Source organism: Oncorhynchus kisutch, linkage group LG19, assembly GCF_002021735.2.
Source record: "Oncorhynchus kisutch isolate 150728-3 linkage group LG19, Okis_V2, whole genome shotgun sequence".
Taxonomy (NCBI): Eukaryota; Metazoa; Chordata; class Actinopteri; order Salmoniformes; family Salmonidae; genus Oncorhynchus; species Oncorhynchus kisutch.
The window spans coordinates 7,796,929-7,820,148 of NC_034192.2; the positions used below are offsets into that span (position 1 = coordinate 7,796,929).

General features: G+C 44.4%; 1 protein-coding gene across 3 annotated transcripts in view; it reads right to left on the bottom strand.

The window, feature by feature from the left end:
- The window catches only part of LOC109864569 (solute carrier family 41 member 2-like), a 43,184-nt gene that overhangs the window by 17,995 nt on the left and 1,969 nt on the right, over positions 1 to 23,220 (bottom strand). For all 3 annotated transcript variants that reach the window (XM_031798165.1, XM_031798166.1, XM_031798167.1), the window contains exons 3-8: positions 22,808 to 22,915; positions 14,529 to 14,600; positions 12,834 to 12,978; positions 6,104 to 6,250; positions 2,406 to 2,553; positions 2,211 to 2,290 (exon numbers count right to left, since the gene is read on the bottom strand). In XM_031798165.1, coding sequence (XP_031654025.1) covers positions 2,211 to 2,290; positions 2,406 to 2,553; positions 6,104 to 6,250; positions 12,834 to 12,978; positions 14,529 to 14,600; positions 22,808 to 22,915 — 700 coding nt within the window. The remainder of the gene's footprint in view (positions 1 to 2,210; positions 2,291 to 2,405; positions 2,554 to 6,103; positions 6,251 to 12,833; positions 12,979 to 14,528; positions 14,601 to 22,807; positions 22,916 to 23,220) is intronic.

Below are 23,220 nucleotides of genomic sequence, written 5' to 3' on the forward strand. Positions count from 1 at the left end.
AGATTTGTATCCTTCCCTAAACAGGTGATGCCTTCCAGTCACAGATCTGAGGTAACCCAACCTCTCCCTCCAAAGAGCAGGGACTGTAGTTTCTGTCATATTACTTTCACATATCAAGTCCTTCCAGATCAATTAGGACAGAGGGAAGGGTGTGAGTTCTGGTTTGGAATGCAGCCTGGCTGTGTTGCATCTCAGTACATTGCTCAACACGTCAGCCTGGCTTTCTCAACCAGAAGGAGCATGAGACAGCAGTGATGCATCACCACAGTCTGAGACATAATGAATACATATTACTGTGTGGGATAACTGCATTAGAGAGAGAGAGAGAGGAGGGGAAAATGAGAGAGGTGGGGATAAACAGACAGGGAAAGTAGGGGGACAGAGATAAAAAGGAGAAATGGGGGAGAAAGACTGTCAGTGTGCCCCATCTAATTCTGCTCAGCTTCCTCATATAGATTGTAATTTGTATCAAGCAGAGGAACATTGAAAACAGCAGGATAAGGCCATTTATATCCACACACACAGTCAGTCAGGTGACTCAGAGTAGTCTAGCCACGCAGCACAGGAAATGTAGAAACACTCAGAGCTTCCAGGTGGGCAGACCAGACAACCACTCCAACCCAAAATAGTGTATGAGACAGACAACACTGACAGAAAGTAGGAGGAGATGAGAGAGGCTGTGGTCAATGAGACAGACAACACTGACAGAAAGTAGGAGGAGATGAGAGAGGCTGTGGTCGCTGAGACAGAAAGGGACAGAAAGAGAATTTGGGGTTGTGTTTTGGAGAGGGGCATATTTTGGGGTAGCTGGGCTTATCTCCCCTCCGGTGCTTGTTATCCTGATCAGGCGGGCCTAAATGAGGACAGACACCTCTGCTGCCCAGAGATTATGGCCACTTAATCCAATCTTTGCTGCCTCTCCGTCTTTTCACTGACATTTAACTTCTCCATGTTGTGGCTAAATAGAACTCCCCACCCTCCTCACGCCTCTCTCCCCACAATCTTATCCCTTTCCACCCTCTTCATCTTTCACACTCCTCCCTGCCTAATCACCCCCCCCCCCCTTCTGATTCCACCACATCCCTCACTTTCATTGCACCCCTCATCCATCTCCAGTCCACCACTCAATCCCTCTCCTCCAGAGGTCTGGGGAGTGTGGTGGTTCCACCTCAGCAGGGGGGCTAGCTGCTGTAATTTGGGTCACTGGGTCTCACGGCGGGAGAGGAGGGGTGGGTTGAGGGTAGACCACAGGGGGTCCCGTCTCCCACTATCTCCCGCCCCATCGGAATAGCTCTGGGACAACAGAATGTCTGCCTGCCTCTCCACATCTCATCTCCATTTTCCTTTCTCCCATTCCAGTCTTCTTTCCCAGCTTCACTCATCTCTCTTCTTATATTCGGGTCTCTAGTTTAGAAGAGAGGATCTGTACATGTTCAGAGTGAAAGCATCAAAGGCTCAGTCTATTCATCTCCTCCTCCCTATAAGATAGTAACCACTATGTGTTGTAAATCACAGATAGTTACAGGGTTGGTGATGAAACCTCCCTTTTACAGCCCCAGAATCATTTGTCTGTGTGGTCCCCCTACACACCCTGACACACACACACATACACACACACAAACACACTTCCCAGATCACCCAGCCATTTCCTGATTTGTTGACATCTCAGCAGTAACATCGATTAGAGGCACACAGTCGTCTTCCATCGAGTTAAATGTCTCTCATTAACAAGGTTTAATTAAAAGCTGATTTCTGGTTGTCAAAATGCCAGCAACAGCCTTGGCAACGGTCCTCCGGTAAGGATGGGAGGAGGGTGACAGTAGCAGTGATACAGAGACAGACGTTTGTGTTTAGTCCATTACTCAACATTTTTCTAACTAAGTTTGAATGTAAATTCAGTCACATTGTAAACCCTCACAGTGTGTCAGTCACATTGTAAACCCTCACAGTGTGTCAGTCACATTGTAAACCCTCACAGTGTGTCAGTCACATTGTAAACCCTCACAGTGTGTCAGTCACATTGTAAACCCTCACAGTGTGTCAGTCACATTGTAAACCCGCACGGTGTGTCAGTCACATTGTAAACCCGCACAGTGTGTCAGTCACATTGTAAACCCTCAGTGTGTCAGTCACATTGTAAACCCGCACAGTGTCAGTCACATTGTAAACCCGCACAGTGTGTCTAATCAGTCAGTGATATTGCGTCTCACCATTAATGACAGGGGTGTACACCACTATGCCAGCCAGGTTCGGGTCAGACACTGTTTTGTCCAAGATGAGACCTCCGATACTGCAGAGCACAGAACATTCACACATTAAATGGTGCTATTATTCTGATCACGTGAATGTGCAATAGTCTGTTGCTACTTCTCTCTGACAGTGAGCGAGTGCATCCACACACACACCTGCTGATGACCATGGCAGTGATGACAGGCTCCCAGCCGGAGTAGAGCAGGGTGCGGCTGGCCGGGTGTTTGGAGGAGATCACCATCCACACGGGAGTCAGAGACAGGAAGAAGGCACACACCAGGGACGACGCGTACGGGTGAGAGTCTACAGAGACAGAGAGCGAGAGAGACAAATCAAAATGAATTCCGAATACAACTCCGACTACAACTGGTGCAGACTTTTACAGTGAAAATCTTGCTTAAGAACATTTCCCAACGATGCAGAACTAACTAACACAAAAGGAAAAAAAATACATGACAAGATCGAATAGAGCTATACACAAGAATAGAGCTATACACAAGAATAGAGCTATACACAAGAAGAGAGCTATACACAAGAATAGAGCTATACACAAGAAGAGAGCTATACACAAGAAGAGAGCTATACACAAGAAGAGAGCTATACACAAGAAGAGAGCTATACACAAGAAGAGAGCTATACACAAGAAGAGAGCTATACACAAGAAGAGAGCTATACACAAGAAGAGAGCTATACACAAGAAGAGAGCTATACACAAGAAGAGAGCTATACACAAGAAGAGAGCTATACACAAGAAGAGAGCTATACACAAGAAGAGAGCTATACACAAGAAGAGAGCTATACACAAGAAGAGAGCTATACACAAGAAGAGAGCTATACACAAGAAGAGAGCTATACACAAGAATAGAGCTATACACAAGAAGAGAGCTATACACAAGAAGAGAGCTATACACAAGAAGAGAGCTATACACAAGAAGAGAGCTATACACAAGAAGAGAGCTATACACAAGAATAGAGCTATACACAAGAATAGAGCTATACACAAGAAGAGAGCTATACACAAGAAGAGAGCTATACACAAGAATAGAGCTACACAAGAAGAGAGCTATACACAAGAAGAGAGCTATACACAAGAAGAGAGCTATACACAAGAATAGAGCTATACACAAGAGAGCTATACACAAGAGAGCTATACACAAGAAGAGAGCTATACACAAGAATAGAGCTATACACAAGAATAGAGCTATACACAAGAATAGAGCTATACACAAGAATAGAGCTATACACAAGAAGAGAGCTATACACAAGAATAGAGCTACACAAGAAGAGAGCTATACACAAGAAGAGAGCTATACACAAGAAGAGAGCTATACACAAGAATAGAGCTATACACAAGAGAGCTATACACAAGAGAGCTATACACAAGAAGAGAGCTATACACAAGAATAGAGCTATACACAAGAATAGAGCTATACACAAGAATAGAGCTATACACAAGAATAGAGCTATACACAAGAATAGAGCTATACACAAGAAGAGAGCTATACACAAGAAGAGAGCTATACACAAGAATAGAGCTATACACAAGAATAGAGCTATACACAAGAATAGAGCTATACACAAGAAGAGAGCTATACACAAGAAGAGAGCTATACACAAGAAGAGAGCTATACACAAGAATAGAGCTATACACAAGAAGAGAGCTATACACAAGAAGAGAGCTATACACAAGAAGAGAGCTATACACAAGAATAGAGCTATACACAAGAAGAGAGCTATACACAAGAAGAGAGCTATACACAAGAAGAGAGCTATACACAAGAAGAGAGCTATACACAAGAATAGAGCTATACACAAGAATAGAGCTATACACAAGAAGAGAGCTATACACAAGAAGAGAGCTATACACAAGAAGAGAGCTATATACAGGGAGTACCAAATCAATGTGCAGAGGTAGATATGTACACAAAGGCAGACAGAGAGAGGCAGAGAGAGAGGCAGAGAGAGAGGCAGAGAGAGAGGCAGAGAGGAAAGGGGAGAATTAAAAACAGATATAATCCCCAGAGTGAAACAACTGGTGGGAGTTACAACAACAAAACAACAAACACAATTTATCAGCTTCAGCTTCATGAGGATTGACAGAGCAGGGGGGAGATAGTCTCTCCTCTCCCCAGGAAAGACAGCATGACACAGAGCAGGGGGGAGATACTGTCTCTCCTCTCCCCAGGAAAGACAGCATGACACAGAGCAGGGGGGAGATACTGTCTCTCCTCTCCCCAGGAAAGACAGCATGACACAGAGCAGGGGGGAGATACTGTCTCTCCTCTCCCCAGGAAAGACAGCATGACACAGAGCAGGTGGGAGATACTGTCTCTCCTCTCCCCAGGAAAGACAGCATGACACAGAGCAGGGGGGAGATACTGTCTCTCCTCTCCCCAGGAAAGACAGCATGACACCGAGCAAGAAAACAACAGAGATTCAAAACAAACAAGGAGAAGTACTGTATTTGTATGACTCAGGACAGTAGCTACAGGTCATCTAACTTTAAAGACCTGAGAAACAGATCCTCACTCACTAGCAAGAGACTATCTTTGGAGGGGTCTACTTTATACTGAAATTTGCATGCGCACACACCTGTGTGGGTTTACAACTCTAATGATTATTACAGCTCTAAATCAGAGTGATGTTGGAGAATAGAGAAGGGGAAAACACCTGCTTAGTGCCTAGTAGTGAGATATGTAACTCCATCATCCCCTTCTCCTTACCAGATGTTCGTCTCACTATGATCCCATTCCACATACTTAACGGCCCTCATCATCAACCCCCTGAAGACATAGATATAAAACCCAGAGAAGGGAGCTCCATGTAGTCACAGTGGGTAGAATTGGGTAATAGTCCCAGTCATGATGACACAGGTATACCCACCAGTCCCTGGGTTTAGACTTGACTCTGTGTCACTGTGGTTCACCATTCCCTCACCACGTTTCAGATTTAGGTCTTAAAATAAATGTTTGCAGTAGCAAACCGTGGCCTTGGGTGTGGGTATATATATATATATATATTTGGGATAGAGTCTCCTGGATATCTCTGTACACCATCAGGTTAAAATGATTCACTTTAGCTATGAGTAAACTGCACATTAGTCCAATTAGGCAGAACACAGCGGACGGGACGGACATGGCTGGCCCTTACAACAGAGACACTGTCCTCTGTGGTAACATCCCAAATGGCACCCTATGCTCTACGTAGTGCACTACTTTTGACTAGGGCCCATAGGGAATAGAGTGTCATTTGGAACACAACCTGTCCTACACCACCAGGCAAGGTCAGACAGATTTACTGAGTTGGTATGAAAATATGAACAACTCTTGTATTAAATTATCTCAGATATTTTACTGTAGCCTTTCATAGTTCTGGAGTCTGGTCTGGTGATGAATTCTTGTTTCATAGAGCACAGATACGTCAAGGTTAGTAAAATACACTTTCCAAGGAAAAAGCTTGCTGGTCCACTGTATTGGGTAATGTAACACGAGGAAGCGTGTGTGAGGCTGGGCATGGCATATATTAAATATGGACTATGGAGTGGGAGATGGAGAGAGGGAAAGCGAGGGAGAGAAAGATATGGTCTGTTTTGATGAATTACTAGTAATGACACAAAATAACAGCGTAAGAGTGCCATCTAGTGGTTGAACAATGCAGTCTGATTCCAAATGGATAATTTCTTTACACTGTTGGACAGATATATTATTCACCATTTTTCAAGAGGAAATAAAACAAACAGAGGAAGGATGAAGTGAAGGATTGTGAACTCAATATAGAGGGTCAAAAAATAGTTGACTGCTTGTGTGTCTTATTTCCATCTGGAAGTATCTAGTCCAAATCCTCCTCCTCTCACCCAGGCAGTTGTAGAGTCCCTGGCTGATCCAGGCCAGGATGGCCAGGGTGATGAGGTCACCGAAGCTGGCGGCGATGGGCGTAGCCACGTTGTCGGGGTTGATGCCCGTCTTCTTGGAGCCCACGATCACTCCCACCATGATGAAGCCTGGGATTCAGATGGTACAGAGGTCAGGGCGACACGCCTGCACATACCTCAACCTTCCATGTGTGTGTTTGTTACTAATACACTGCTCCAAAAAATGAAGGGAACACTTAAACAACACAATGTAACACCAAGTCAATCACACTTCTGTGAAATCAAACTGTCCACTTAGGAAGCAACACTGAATGACAATACATTTCACATGCGGTTGTGCAAATGGAATAGACAACAGGTGGAAAGCACTGCCAGAGCAGAGGAGCACTGCCAGAGCCCTGCAAAATGACCTCCAGCAGGCCACAAATGTGCATGTGTCTGCTCAAAGGTCAGAAACAGACTCCATGAGGGTGGTATGAGGGCCCGATGTCCACAGGTGGGGGTTGTGCTTACAGCCCAACACCGTGCAGGACGTTTGGCATTTGCCATTGAACACCAAGATTGGCAAATTCGGCACTGGCTCCCTGTGCTCTTCACAGATGAAAGCAGGTTCACACTGAGCACATGTGACAGACGTGACAGAGTCTGGAGACGGTGGGTCAGTCATGGTGTGGGGTGGCATTTCTTTGGGGGGCCGCACAGCCCTCCATGTGCTCGCCAGAGGTAGCCTGACTGCCATTAGGTACTGAGATGAAATCAAATCAAATCAAATTTATTTATATAGCCCTTCGTACATCAGCTGATATCTCAAAGTGCTGTACAGAAACCCAGCCTAAAACCCCAAACAGCAAGCAATGCAGGTGGAGAAGCACGGTGGCTAGGAAAAACTCCCTAGAAAGGCCAATACCTAGGAAGAAACCTAGAGAGGAACCAGGCTATGTGGGGTGGCCAGTCCTCTTCTGGCTGTGCCGGGTGGAGATTATAACAGAACATGGTCAAGATGTTCAATGTTCATAAATGACCAGCATGGTCGAATAATAATAAGGCAGAACAGTTGAAACTAGAGCAGCAGCATGGCCAGGTAGACTGGGGACAGCAAGGAGTCATCATGTCAGGTAGTCCTGGGGCATGGTCCTAGGGCTCAGGTCAGTTGAAACTGGAACAGCAGCATGGCCAGGTGGACTGGGGACAGCAAGGAGTCATCATGTCAGGTAGTCCTGGGGCATGGTCCTAGGGCTCAGGTCCTCCGAGAGAGAGAAAGAAAGAGAGAAGGAGAGAATTAGAGAACGCACACTTAGATTCACACAGGACACCGAATAGGACAGGAGAAGTACTCCAGATATAACAAACTGACCCCAGCCCCCCGACACATAAACTACTGCAGCATAAATACTGGAGGCTGAGACAGGAGGGGTCAGGAGACACTGTGGCCCCATCCGAGGACACCCCCGGACAGGGCCAAACAGGAAGGATATAACCCCACCCACTTTGCCAAAGCACAGCCCCCACACCACTAGAGGGATATCTTCAACCACCAACTTACCATCCTGAGACAAGGCTGAGTATAGCCCACAAAGATCTCCGCCACGGCACAACCCAAGGGGGGGGGGGGCGCCAACCCAGACAGGATGACCACAACAGTGAATCAACCCACTCAGGTGACGCACCCCCTCCAGGGACAGCATGAGAGAGCCCCAGCAAGCCAGTGACTCAGCCCCTGTAATAGGGTTAGAGGCAGAGAATCCCAGTGGAAAGAGGGGAACCGGCCAGGCAGAGACAGCAAGGGCGGTTCGTTGCTCCAGAGCCTTTCCGTTCACCTTCCCACTCCTGGGCCAGACTACACTCAATCATATGACCCACTGAAGAGATGAGTCTTCAGTAAAGACTTAAAGGTTGAGACCGAGTTTGCGTCTCTGACATGGGTAGGCAGACCGTTCCATAAAAATGGAGCTCTATAGGAGAAAGCCCTGCCTCCAGCTGTTTGCTTAGAAATTCTAGGGACAATTAGGAGGCCTGCGTCTTGTGACCGTAGCGTACGTATAGGTATGTACGGCAGGACCAAATCAGAGAGATAGGTAGGAGCAAGCCCATGTAATGCTTTGTAGGTTAGCAGTAAAACCTTGAAATCAGCCCTTGCTTTGACAGGAAGCCAGTGTAGAGAGGCTAGCACTGGAGTAATATGATCAAATTTTTTGGTTCTAGTCAGGATTCTAGCAGCCGTATTTAGCACTAACTGAAGTTTATTTAGTGCTTTATCCGGGTAGCCGGAAAATAGAGCATTGCAGTAGTCTAACCTAGAAGTGACAAAAGCATGGATTAATTTTTCTGCATCATTTTTGGACAGAAAGTTTCTGATTTTTGCAATGTTACGTAGATGGAAAAAAGCTGTCCTCGAAATGGTCTTGATATGTTCTTCAAAAGAGAGATCAGGGTCCAGAGTAACGCCGAGGTCCTTCACAGTTTTATTTGAGACGACTGTACAACCATTAAGATTAATTGTCAGATTCAACAGAAGATCTCTTTGTTTCTTGGGACCTAGAACAAGCATCTCTGTTTTGTCCGAGTTTAATAGTAGAAAGTTTGCAGCCATCCACTTCCTTATGTCTGAAACACATGCTTCTAGCGAGGGCAATTTTGGGGCTTCACCATGTTTCATTGAAATGTACAGCTGTGTGTCATCCGCATAGCAGTGAAAGTTTACATTATGTTTTCGAATAACATCCCCAAGAGGTAAAATATATAGTGAAAACAATAGTGGTCCTAAAACGGAACCTTGAGGAACACCGAAATTTACAGTTGATTTGTCAGAGGACAAACCATTCACAGAGACAAACTGATATCTTTCCGACAGATAAGATCTAAACCAGGCCAGAACATGTCCGTGTAGACCAATTTGGGTTTCCAATCTCTCCAAAAGAATGTGGTGATCGATGGTATCAAAAGCAGCACTAAGGTCTAGGAGCACGAGGACAGATGCAGAGCCTCGGTCCGATGCCATTAAAATGTCATTTACCACCTTCACAAGTGCCGTCTCAGTGCTATGATGGGGTCTAAAACCAGACTGAAGCATTTCGTATACATTGTTTGTCTTCAGGAAGGCAGTGAGTTGCTGCGCAACAGCCTTCTCTAAAATTTTTGAGAGGAATGGAAGATTCGATATAGGCCGATAGTTTTTTATATTTTCTGGGTCAAGGTTTGGCTTTTTCAAGAGAGGCTTTATTACTGCCACTTTTAGTGAGTTTGGTACACATCCAGTGGATAGAGAGCCGTTTATTATGTTCAACATAGGAGGGCCAAGCACAGGAAGCAGCTCTTTCAGTAGTTTAGTTGGAATAGGGTCCAGTATGCAGCTTGAAGGTTTAGAGGCCATGATTATTTTCATCATTGTGTCAAGAGATATAGTACTAAAACACTTGAGCGTCTCTCTTGATCCTAGGTCCTGGCAGAGTTGTGCAGACTCAGGACAACTGAGGTTTGGAGGAATACGCAGGTTTAAAGAGGAGTCCGTAATTTGCTTTCTAATAATCATAATCTTTTCCTCAAAGAAGTTCATGAATTTATCACTGCTAAAGTGAAAGTCATCCTCTCTTGGGGAATGCTGCTTTTTAGTTAGCTTTGCGACAGTATTAAAAAGGAATTTCGGATTGTTCTTATTTTCCTCAATTAAGTTAGAAAAATAGGATGATCGAGCAGCAGTAAGGGCTCTACGGTACTGCACGGTACCGTCCTTCCAAGCTAGTCGGAAGACTTCCAGTTTGGTGTGGCGCCATTTCCGTTCCAATTTTCTGGAAGCTTGCTTCAGAGCTCGGGTATTTTCTGTGTACCAGGGAGCTAGTTTCTTATGAGACATTTTTTTTGTTTTTAGGGGTGCAACTGCATCTAGGGTATTGCGCAAGGTTAGATTGAGATCCTCAGTTAGGTGGTTAACTGATTTTTGTCCTCTGGCGTCCTTGGGTAGGCAGAGGGAGTCTGGAAGGGCATCAAGGAATCTTTGTGTTGTCTGTGAATTTATAGCACGACTTTTGATGTTCCTTGGTTGGGGTCTAAGCAGATTATTTGTTGCAATTGCAAACGTAATAAAATGGTGGTCCGATAGTCCAGGATTATGAGGAAAAACATTAAGATCCACCACATTTATTCCATGGGACAAAACTAGGTCCAGCGTATGACTGTGACAGTGAGTGGGTCCAGAGACATGTTGGACAAAACCCACTGAGTCGATGATGGCTCTGAAAGCCTTTTGGAGTGGGTCTGTGGACTTTTCCATGTGAATATTAAAGTCACCAAAGATTAGAATATTATCTGCTATGACTACAAGATCCGATAGGAATTCAGGGAACTCAGTGAGAAACGCTGTATATGGCCCAGGAGGCCTGTAAACAGTAGCTATAAAAAGTGATTGAGTAGGCTGCATAGATTTCATGACTAGAAGCTCAAAAGACGAAAATGTCGTTTTTTTTTGTGTAAATTGAAATTTGCTATCGTAAATGTTAGCAACACCTCCGCCTTTGCGGGATGCACGGGGGATATGGTCACTAGTGTAGCCAGGAGGTGAGGCCTCATTTAAAACAGTAAATTCATCAGGCTTAAGCCATGTTTCAGTCAGGCCAATCACATCAAGATTATGATCAGTGATTAGTTCATTGACTATAATTGCCTTTGAAGTAAGGGATCTAACATTAAGTAGCCCTATTTTGAGATGTGAGGTATCATGATCTCTTTCAGTAATGACAGGAATGGAGGTGGTCTTTATCCTAGTGAGATTGCTAAGGCGAACACCGCCATGTTTAGTTTTGCCCAACCTAGGTCGAGGCACAGACACGGTCTCAATGGTGATAGCTGAGCTGACTACACTGACTGTGCTAATGGCAGACTCCACTATGCTGGCAGGCTGGCTAACAGCCTGCTGCCTGGCCTGCACCCTATTTCATTGTGGAGCTAGAGGAGTTAGAGCCCTGTCTATGTTGGTAGATAAGATGAGAGCACCCCTCCAGCTAGGATGGAGTCCGTCACTCCTCAGCAGGTCAGGCTTGGTCCTGTTTGTGGGTGAGTCCCAGAAAGAGGGCCAATTATCTACAAATTCTAACTTTTGGGAGGGGCAGAAAACAGTTTTCAACCAGCGATTGAGTTGTGAGACTCTGCTGTAGAGCTCATCACTCCCCCTAACTGGGAGGGGGCCAGAGACAATTACTCGATGCCGACACATCTTTCTAGCTGATATGCACGCAGAAGCTATGTTGCGCTTAGTGATTTCTGACTGTTTCATCCTAACATCGTTGGTGCCGACGTGGATAACAATATCTCTATACTCTCTACACTCGCCAGTTTTAGCTTTAGCCAGCACCATCTTCAGATTAGCCTTAACGTCGGTAGCCCTGCCCCCGGGTAAACAGTGTATGATCGCTGGATGATTCGCTTTAAGTCTAATACTGCGGGTAATGGAGTCGCCAATGACTAGAGTTTTCAATTTGTCAGAGCTAATGGTGGGAAGCTTCGGCGTCTCAGACCCCGTAACGGGAGGAGTAGAGACCAGAGAAGAATCGGCCTCTGACTCCGACCCGCTGCTTAATGGGGAAAACCGGTTGAAAGTTTCTGTCGGCTGAATGAGCGACACCGGTTGAGCGTTCCTACAGCATTTCCTTCCAGAAACCGTGAGAAAGTTGTCCGGCTGCGGGGACTGTGCCAGGGGATTTACACTACTATCTGTACTTACTGGTGCCACAGACGCTATTTCATCCTTTCCTACACTGAAATTACCCTTGCCTAACGATTGCGTCTGAAGCTGGGCTTGCAGCACAGCTATCCTCGCCGTAAGCCGAGTACAGCGGCTGCAATTAGAAGTCATCATGTTAATGTTACTACTTAGCTTCGGCTGTTGGAGGTCCTGACGAATCGTGTCCAGATAAAGCGTCCGGAGTGAAAAAGTTGAGGAAAAAATAAATAAATATATGAACGGTAATCCTCAGACCCCTTGTGAGACCATATGCTGGTGCGGTTAGCCCTGGGTTCCTCCTAATGCAAGACAATGCTAGACCTCATGTGGCTGGAGTGTGTCAGCAGTTCCTGCAAGGGGAAGGCATTGATGCTATGGACTGGCCCACCCGTTCCCCAGACCTGAATCCAATTGAGCACATCTGGGATATCATGTCTCGCTCCATCCACCAACACCACGTTGCACCACAGACTGTCCAGGAGTTGGCGGATGCTTTAGTCCAGGTCTGGGAGGAGCTCCCTCAGGAGACCATCCGCCACCTCATCAGGAGCATGCCCAGGCATTGTAGGGAGGTCATACAGGGACGTGGAGGCCACACACACTACTGAGCCTCATTTTGACTTGTTTTAAGGACATTACATCAAAGTTGGATCAGCCTGTAGTGTGGTTTTCCACTTTCATTTTGAGTGTGACTCCAAATCCAGACCTCCATGGGTTGATACATTTGATTTCCATTGATAATTGTTGTGTGATTTTGTTGTCAGCACATTCAATTATGTAAATAAAAAAGTATTTAATAAGAATATTTCATTTATTCAGATCTAGGATGTGTTATTTTAGTGTTCCCTTTATGTTTTTGAGCAGTGTATATAGCATGAGACCCATCAGCAGTAGGCGATAATATGTTGGGCTGTGACTGTTTGATTGTCTGAATGTGCACATTCCATATCAGAGTACATGTGTGTGTCCTTATCTATTTGTGTGTGTGTGTGTCTGTACCCTGCAGCATAGAGGCTATGAAGGCAGTGGCCACGCTGGCAGAGCAGAGCAGAACGGCATGACTCATCTGGAACTTCCCCTCTGGGATCCAACCCAGAACCACTGCCGCCACTGCTGCCAGGAAGCCTACTACTGTAGCCTGTACCTAGAAGGAGAGAGAGAGAGGATGACAGAGGGAGAAGGAACTTAGGGAATGAGAGAAAGGGAGAGGTGTGGGGGAAGGGTTAACAGGAATAACATCAACCTGTTTTAACAATGTTTTCCTATTATATGATACACTATCAACATTAAAACACTCAGTCAATAATTACCACAAGTACTAACCAGAAGTACACAAACTACGCAGATAAACAGATCGGGAGATAAGGGCACAAATTCAAAACCGCTCGCCAATGATCCCTCTAAGACGAACACGGGCGCGCAGCTCCCCCGGGACTGCCACACAGAACAAATATTAGCTCACTGTGAGAAGCATGAGATTGAACTTTACTCAACTTTCTAGAGCAGTGTTCGCCCAGGCATTCCTAGTTGATTGCAAAAGATTTCTGTAAAAAAAAACAAAAAAACAACAACGATAAAGCCTAAAGTTCCTATTTTTATTTATTTTGGTCTCGGGCTGTTGGCGGTAGGTGAACCCGATTCAGCTGCCCTGCGCGCCAGGTGGGTGAACTGTTGCCATTTTGAAAGAAAAGATCAACGTTTCCCTTTACTATGGCAATTGTGATTGAGTCAACACAATATTAACCACTTTCAATGTAACATACCGAAACACAACAAAATATGCAGGAGATTGTTGTCGGCAGAACGCATTGACACGCACTGCTCAACTCGTACTCTACACAGACCTGTGCAGCATAACCAGAGCTGCAGTGGGCCTATATGCAAATAGACCATTGCCATATGGATCTGTGCCATTTACTTTGAACTGGACAGTGTTTACAGTATGAGCGGTCATGAGTAGATTTTGAGATCAAAACGAGAGTTGCATGTAGCCAGGTGCACATTCTGTTAATTTCCTTTGCTAGTTAATGAGTTATTAGCCCAGTTATAATTTGTAGTCAGCAATAGAGGTGTGATTGCTTACAAGAGCACAAAACGTGTACATTTCTAGACTTCTTTGAAAAGGTTTTTTGTCTTAAAGGGGCAGTGTAGTATTTTGAGACAGGCTTGAATAAGCTAAGTAACCAATAGGCAGAGGGTAGCATAATTTGTCTGATTCTCTGTAATAATGGCATGGAAATAATAATACATTTTTATTTATTTTGTCAAGTGGTTTCTTGCATCAAGCAACAACATTTTCAGTCAGCTCCCTTTCAGACGGACAAGTGGATAAACAGTTTAATGTCAAGCCCTGCATGTTTTAAAAAAAATATCATGGAATGTAGGCCTACATTGAACACGACACATTGCCTGCTACTGTAGGCTGAATGATAGAACAGCTATTTCCAAGATAAAATGTAATGGGTGCATTTTCTCCATAGATTTTGATGGTAGGCCCACTGGTAGATCAAACATCCATAGCAGCTTACTTGGCCACTGTTATAACTAACTTAAAGCGGGTACAGCCTCAGTGTTCACATGAAACACGTGCTGGAAGTTGTACAACATTTTCACAACGTTCAAGTTTGCTCTGAAATTTGCTCAGTGGCAAAAAACATTGCTGCTCACTATGAGGCGGACAGTGTGTGTGTTTACCTGTTTTAGCGCCAGGTTTCCTATGATCAGATTCCACTTCTCTATGGGAGAGTCCATCTTCCCCACATTCACCTGAACAGTGACAGACCACAATCAGCAACTCAAATCATTCAATATTCACTTGAATCTCCTACACAAATAACCTGTCCCAAAAAAACAATAATAACTACTTTGAACAGTTTGCAGGAACCGCTAATCAGATTACAAATATGATTAAACTAAAACACAATGTTCAATTGAGTGCATTATTTCAGATGGGAAGGTTTATGAGTGTTCTTGTTCACTTAGCAAAAGTATGCAGAGCTTAGCAGTTTCTCGTTCAGTGAACAGGGAGTGAGATGAGGGAACAAGTGAAACACAACACTGAGTTTCTCTGTGTGAGACCGAACAGAATGATGTGAATGTGTATCTGTGAGGAAAGAGGAAGGGGAGGAACGGGCCAAACTGAACAAAGAGAGAATTCTGTCCAATCACTTCATCAACTTCTCATTCCCCAGATCATTTCAATAGGGGGAGAAAGAGAGGGAGGAAAAAAAGCGAGGAAGCAAGATGGGAGAACTAGAGTGTAATGGTGTGTGTGAGAGTGTATGTGTAAGATGGGAGAACCAGAGTGTAATGGTGTGTGAGAGTGTAGGTGTAAGATGGGAGAACCAGAGTGTAATGGTGTGTGAGAGTGTAGGTGTAAGATGGGAGAACCAGAGTGTAATGGTGTATGTGTAAGATGGGAGAACTAGAGTGTAATGGTGTGTGTGAGAGTGTATGTGTAAGATGGGAGAACCAGAGTGTAATGGTGTGTGTGAGAGTGTATGTGTAAGATGGGAGAACCAGAGTGTAATGGTGTGTGTGAGATGGGAGAACTAGAGTGTAACGGTGTGTGTGAGAGTGTATGTGTAAGATGGGAGAACCAGAGTGTAACGGTGTGTGTGAGAGTGTATGTGTAAGATGGGAGAACCAGAGTGTAACGGTGTGTGTGAGAGTGTAGGTGTAAGATGGGAGAACCAGAGTGTAACGGTGTGTGTGAGAGTGTAGGTGTAAGATGGGAGAACCAGAGTGTAACGGTGTGTGTGAGAGTGTAGGTGTAAGATGGGAGAACCAGAGTGTAACGGTGTGTGTGAGAGTGTAGGTGTAAGATGGGAGAACCAGAGTGTAACGGTGTGTGTGAGAGTGTAGGTGTAAGATGGGAGAACCAGAGTGTAACGGTGTGTGTGAGAGTGTAGGTGTAAGATGGGAGAACCAGAGTGTAACGGTGTGTGTGAGAGTGTAGGTGTAAGATGGGAGAACCAGAGTGTAACGGTGTGTGTGAGAGTGTAGGTGTAAGATGGGAGAACCAGAGTGTAACGGTGTGTGTGAGAGTGTAGGTGTAAGATGGGAGAACCAGAGTGTAACGGTGTGTGTGAGAGTGTAGGTGTAAGATGGGAGAACCAGAGTGTAACGGTGTGTGTGAGAGTGTAGGTGTAAGATGGGAGAACCAGAGTGTAACGGTGTGTGTGAGAGAGTAGGTGTAAGATGGGAGAACCAGAGTGTAACGGTGTGTGTGAGAGTGTAGGTGTAAGATGGGAGAACCAGAGTGTAACGGTGTGTGTGAGAGTGTAGGTGTAAGATGGGAAAACCAGAGTGTAACGGTGTGTGTGAGAGTGTAGGTGTAAGATGGGAGAACCAGAGTGTAACGGTGTGTGTGAGAGTGTAGGTGTAAGATGGGAGAACCAGAGTGTAACGGTGTGTGTGAGAGTGTAGGTGTAAGACGGGAAAACCAGAGTGTAACGGTGTATGTGTAAGATGGGAGCGAGAGACAGAAATAGAAATACACTTTTGAGTAATGTAACCTGTGTATCCCCTTAAAATGTACACGGTTGTGTCTGGCATTCACTGAACTGTGGTTTATATTCCTGAGAGCTTCTACCCAGTCCTCATCTGAGATTTCTGAACCAAGTTCTTGTTCCCACGCCCTTTTAATGGTGTCTGTGGATACCTCTATTTGGGCCTGTAGCACATCATACAGTCTAGAGACGGACCCTTTTGAATGGGGTTTGACAAGGATCAGGCTATCTAATGTAGGATTATTTGTCTTAATGCCATACTGTGGGACATGTGTCCTTAAGAAATTCCTGATTTGGAGGTATCTGAAAAAATGTGTTGTTGGCATGTTGAAATTTCCCTGTAACTGTTGAAATGAAGCTAACTGACCATCCATGTATAAATGACCAATGTTGTGAGCCCTTTCTCCCTCCACTATAAAAACACCATATCATCCAATGCAGGGTAGAACGCATGAGTTAAGCAAATCGTGCTGTCAATGTATACAGTGGGTATGTTAAGAAAATACCTCATCTGTTTCCAGATCCTAAGAGTATGACAAATGACTGGGTTAGAGTCATAAGTGGCTTTTTCCACATATGCTGGACTATTAACAAGTGCAGTGAGTGAGGAACGTTGACGTGAGGCCTGCTCAATCAAAAGCCATGAAGGCATATCCTTCTGTCTCATCACAGGTAAACTTCCCCTCCAGAAAGACACAATGTTCAGATTTTCAGCCCAATAATACAGTTTGAAGTGAGGAAGGCCAAAGCCCACCTCTATCTTGTACTTGCATAAATGCTTCTTTGAAATTCTGGCTGCCTTGTTATCCCATAAAAATGGAATTACTATTGAATGCAGTTTCTTAAAATAGCTTTGTGGTATTAAATTGGGTAGACATTGGAAGAGGTAAAGAAACCTGGGTCGGACAACCATTTTAATAGCGTTTATATGACCAACCAAGGAGATAAGCAGTTTTCCAAAAATCTATATTTTGTTTGAACTGATACATTTTCATGTCCCAATTGACTTTCAATAGCTGATCAAGTTCTTGTCACTACAATGCCAAGGCTTGTGAACTTGTCCATCTTGCCCAAGGAGCCAAATGTATTTATCAAGTTAAGGGGGAATAGAAATGTTAGGCTTGGATGAAAACAAAAGAGGGACATTTTGTGCTGCATGTCTTTCATTTTAACCGGAGCGATATCGGCACATGTACGAATGAGAGTAGAAAGGGGTTCCATGGCTATAGCGAAGAGAGCAGGCGAAACAGGGCACCCCTGTCGGCAGCCCCTGAACAGGCCGAATGACTTCGACATTTCCTGATTGGTTACCACGGACGCCATTGGGTGTGCATAAATAATTCTGATCCAATTAATAAATTCCTTTCCAAACGTGAAATGCTCCAGAACCGACATCATATACTTCCACTCAATCTGATCAAACGCCTTCTCTGCGTCAAGAGCAATTACCACTGCCTCAACTTTATGACCATGATACATTACATTGAAAAGGCGTCTGAAATTGTAGTATATATGTCGGCCCGGGATTTTATTTGTACCTTTATTTAACTAGGCAAGTCAGTTAAGAACAAATTCTTATTTTCAATAACGGCCTAGGAACAGTGGGTTAACTGCCTTATTCAGGAGCAGAACAGCAGATTTTTACCTTGTCAGCTTGGGGATTCAATCTTGCAACCTTTCAGTTACAAGTCCAATGCTCTAACCACTAGGCTACCTGCCGATAAAACCTGTCTGGTCAGGGTGTATTAAGTCAGAAATATATATTTTTTCAAATCGGTTTGCATTATCTTTGTCAACACCTTATTTTCTATGGGGAGTAACAACACGGGCGATAAGACGACATCTCCATGGAATCTCTATCTTTTTTCAAGATCAGTGCTATTGTAGCCTCTTACAGTGTTTCCGGGAGTTTGGCATTTTCTTTGGAATGTTTAAACATTCGCAACATAAGTAGAGATAGAATTCTATAAGAAGTACTGCGCCAGTCTATTACATATCCATCAGGCACAGGGGCCTTTCTGTTTGGAAAATGTGCTATCGCTGTGTTAATTTCCTAGGAGGTTAACCCAGCATCAGGTGCAGCAGCTGCCCCGCTGTCTAGTTTAGGAAGTTCACATTCAGTGAGAAAACGTTCCATAGTTTGTGGATCAGTAGCATCGCATTTTGATTGATATAGCTGAGTAAAACTATTAATATCCTGCGGATCTGTTACTATTTTACCCGTAGTCTTTTATTTTGTGAAAAGCTCTAGATGCCTGTACATGCCTCTGCTGTCTTGCTAATAATTTGTGGTTTGTCACCCAGTTCAAAATAACTTTGTTGCGTTCTAGCAAGTAAAGAGCCAACCTGTTTCGAAAGTATGGTATTGTATTCATATTTCAACTTTGTGATCTTCTCAAGGACTACATTCGAGGAATTTGTCCTAAAAGCGTTCTCCTGTTCCCCTAACTCTTAATTTCTCTCATCCTAGTATTGGAGCGTTTCTTCCTCTCTGATGTATAATAAATAATGAAACCTCTAATCACAGCCGTTAGAGATTCCCAAAGGGTGGAGTCGTCAACATCCCCTGTGTCGTTAGCTCCAAAAGAAAAAGGCAATCTGCTCCTTCAAATACTGACAAAAAGTCTCATCTTTCAACAAGTATGCGTCGAAGTGCCAAAGTCGCCGACCTGTAGACATATTGTGGAGTTTCAGCACCATGGACAGAGAGTGGTCCGTAATTAGAATAGGGTGATAGGTTACCAACGCAGCTTGGAGTCCAACAAAAAAGAAAATTCTGGAATATGATTTATGAACTGATGAAAAGAAAGGGATTATTCTATCTATTTGATATGGCCTTAAATACCATTTGAAAAAATTATGGATCATCGAAGTTGGGTCCATATAAATTGACCACGGTTATTGGTTTCGAATTCAGTGTACCAGCCACAATAATATACCGACCATTAGGATCTGAAATCGAGGATGAGTAAACAAAAAGGAATGTTTTTCCTTATCAGGATTGCTACCCCTCTTGCTTTTGCATCAAAATTAGACTGGTATATCTGACCGATCCAGCCGACTCGTAGCTTGGCCTGAGCCGAGCATTTAATAGGAGTTTCTTGAAGAAGCACTATGTCAGCGCCCAGTGATTTAAGATTGAGAACAAACCTTAGCTCGTTTCACTACATGCCCTAAGCCATTACAGTTCCAGCTGACTATCTTTATTCTACCAGGTCTACTCTGTGCTCTGTCACTATGTGGCATTTCTTATTTTAGAGCAAATTGTTGCTGTCATACAAAACCCAAAAGGAAAACGTCCCACCGTGCGGGAACTTGTCATGCCACCTGTATTAATAAATGTGAACATAAAACACAGACCACATCCCCCCTCCCTAGGGTGTCTAGACATACTTCTTCAACTAACTCGTCATCTATAGATGCTCCGCATGCATATAAACTAATATTAAATAACACTTAACTCTCACGTTAGGGGCGCTAAAACATGATAGCCTAAACAATGCTATAACAATGCTATAACATCTCACCCATCATATACAGTGGGGAGAACAAGTATTTGATAACCTGCAAAATCGGCAGTGTTTCCTACTTACAAGGTATGTAGAGGTCTGTAATTTTTATCATAGGTACACTTCACCTATGAGAGACGGAATCTAAAACAAAAATCCAGAAAATCACATTGTATGATTTTTAAGTAATGAATTAGCATTTTATTGCATGACATAAGTATTTGATACATCAGAAAAGCAGAAATTAATATTTGGTAAAGAAACCTATGTTTGCAATTACAGAGTTAGAGAGTCACACTGCAGCAGGAATTTTGGCCCACTCCTCCATACAGACAGTCTCCAGATCCTTCAGGTTTCGGGGCTGTCGCTGGGCAATACGGACTTTCAGCTCCCTCCAAAGATTTTCTATTGGGTTCAGGTCTGGAGACTGGCTAGGCCACTCCAGGACCTTGAGATGCTTCTTACGGAGCCACTCCTTAGTTGCCCTGGCTGTGTGTTTCAGGTCGTTGTCATGCTGGAAGACCCAGCCACGACCCATCTTCAATGCTCTTACTGAGGGAAGGAGGTTGTTGGCCAAGATCTCGCGATACATGGCCCCATCCATTCTCCCCTCAATACGGTGCAGTCGTCCTGTCCCCTTTGCAGAAAAGCATCCCCAAAGAATGATGTTTCCACCTCCATGCTTCACGGTTGGGATGGTGTTCTTGGGGTTGTACTCATCCTTCTTCTTCCTCCAAACACGGCGAGTGGAGTTTAGACCAAAAAGCTCTATTTTTGTCTCATCAGACCACATGACCTTCTCCCATTCCTCCTCTGGATCATCCAGATGGTCATTAGCAAACTTCAGACGGGCCTGGACATGTGCTGGCTTGAGCAGGGGGACCTTGCGTGCGCTGCAGGATTTTAATCCATGACGGCGTAGTGTGTTACTAATGGTTTTCTTTGAGACTGTGGTCCCAGCTCTCTTCAGGTCATTGACCAGGTCCTGCCGTGTAGTTCTGGGCTGATCCCACACCTTCCTCATGATCATTGATCATTGGGGCGGCAGCGTAGCCTAGTGGTTAGAGCGTTGGACTAGTAACCGGAAGGTTGCGAGTTCAAATCCCCGAGCTGACAAGGTACAAATCTGTCGTTCTGCCCCTGAACAGGCAGTTAACCCATTGTTCCCAGGCCGTCATTGAAAATAAGAATATGTTCTTAACTGACTTGCCTGGTTAAATAAAGGTAAAAAAAATATATAAAAAAAATAAAATAAATTGATGCCCCATGAGGATAGATCTTGCATGAAGCCCCAGACCGAGGGTGATTGACCGTCATCTTGAACTTCTTCCATTTTCTAATAATTGCGCCAACAGTTGTTGCCTTCTCACCAAGCTGCTTGCCTATTGTCCTGTAGCCCATCCCAGCCTTGTGCAGGTCTACAATTGTATCCCTGATGTCTTTACACAGCTCTCTGGTCTTGGCCATTGTGGAGAGGTTGGAGTCTGTTTGATTGAGTGTGTGGACAGGTGTATTTTATACAGGTAATGAGTTCAAACAGGTGCAGTTAATACAGGTAATGAGTGGAGAACAGGAGGGCTTCTTAAAGAAAAACTAACAGGTCTGTGAGAGCCGGAATTCTTACTGGTTGGTAGGTGATCAAATACTTATATCATGCAATAAAATGCACATTAATTACTAAAAAAATCATACAATGTGATTTTCTGGATTTTTGTTTTAGATTCCGTCTCTCACAGTTGAAGTGTACCTATGATAAAAATTACAGACCTCTACATGCTTTGTAAGTAGGAAAACCTGCAAAATCGGCAGTGTATCAAATATTTGTTCTCCCCACTGTAAGTCCCAATGTCTAATGGAAAAGACACAGGCAGGAAATTCAAACACATTCCTGGCCTGTATTTGGCCATTTAGCCGGTTGACACAGTCATTCTGTATCCTCAGCCAGGGAGCTTGCTTGACAAGAACAGATCGGCCTCTTTAGGGTTGTCAAACGTACGTGTTGATCCCTCGACTGTCACCTTAAACCGGGCTGGGAAGAGGAATCCATATCGGATGTTTGCCGCCCTGCATTTGTTGCGTAACTCATCATACTCTTTCCGTTGGTTCCTCACCTCCAAGGTACGATCTGGGTAGAAAGACACCCTGGCTCCGTTGTAGTTAAGGGGGAACTTTTAACTAGCCAGCTTAAAGATGAGATCCCTGGTCTGGGGATAGTGCAGCCGTGCGATGAATGGCCTTGGTTGCGCACCCTTGGCCGGCTTCGTTGCCTGTGATCTGTGTGTGCGGTCGATCAGGATGGCCGTTTTGAAGTGTTCACTCCCCAGCAATGCCAGAATCAGCTCTGAGACAAATTCAGTGAGTTTCCCTTTCTCAGTGTCCTCCTGGATCCCACATATTCGGATGTTCTGGCGTCTTGAATGCCACTCGAGCATTTCCAAACGGGCGTTCAGGGTTTTGTAGTAATTTTTGAACGTTGTGCACTGTTTCTCTGTCCTGTAGCCTGGCCCGTGATCGACTGTCGTCTGCTCAACCTCATGCACCCAGCCCTTGGCTGCCGTCACAGTTTCAGTCAAAGTCCCAATACTCTTTGAGATATCAGCTAACCTTGTGTCCACCTTCTTGCTTAGTGAGTTTATTGCAGCCAGTAGGTCACTGAGCAGGTTCTGTGGAGAACTCTTGGGAGATAGCATCTTCAGCTAACTCCTCGTGGGTCAGCGATGTTGAAATTGGTTCATTGTCCATCTCATTCAAATTATCTTGTTTAGCTCCCCCTTTTTTGGTGCCTTTTCTCTTTGTCATATTGCCAGACAATGTTTTAAGTTATAGGTTGTGAGAGGTTAAGATAAATAAGAATTTGTTTCCAAATTGGAGCGGAGCACTAGCAAAGCACGTCTACTCCATAGCACGCTCTCTAGCGCCTCCCTGTGTGTGTGTGTGTGTGTGTGTGTCTTACCGCAGTGGATAGTCTGGATGCGAGGGTCATCTCCAGGTTGCCCTTCAGGCCCAGCAGAGCCGGAACCAGGATGAAAATCTCTGTAATGTACTTAAAGGCATCCCAGTGCTGGGGGAGAGGGGGGGGGGGGAGAGAGAGAAAGTGGCAAGAAAGTGAGGAAAGAAAGGAGAGAAGACAGCGATATTAGACATGTCATTGTTGTTGATAGTCTATTGTTGGCTACTGGCTAGTACAGAGCAGATGGGAGCTTACTATTTGTTCATTGTCAGCTTGTCTTTATTAGAAAGTTGTCCCCATCCAAATATTTACATTCAAATGTTATATCAAAATTAAATAAGGCGAAATGCCGTAGCTTCCAGTCATAGGTTCCTTCCTAGTAGCCTATCCCTACTAGTATTGGCTGAGTGGCTATG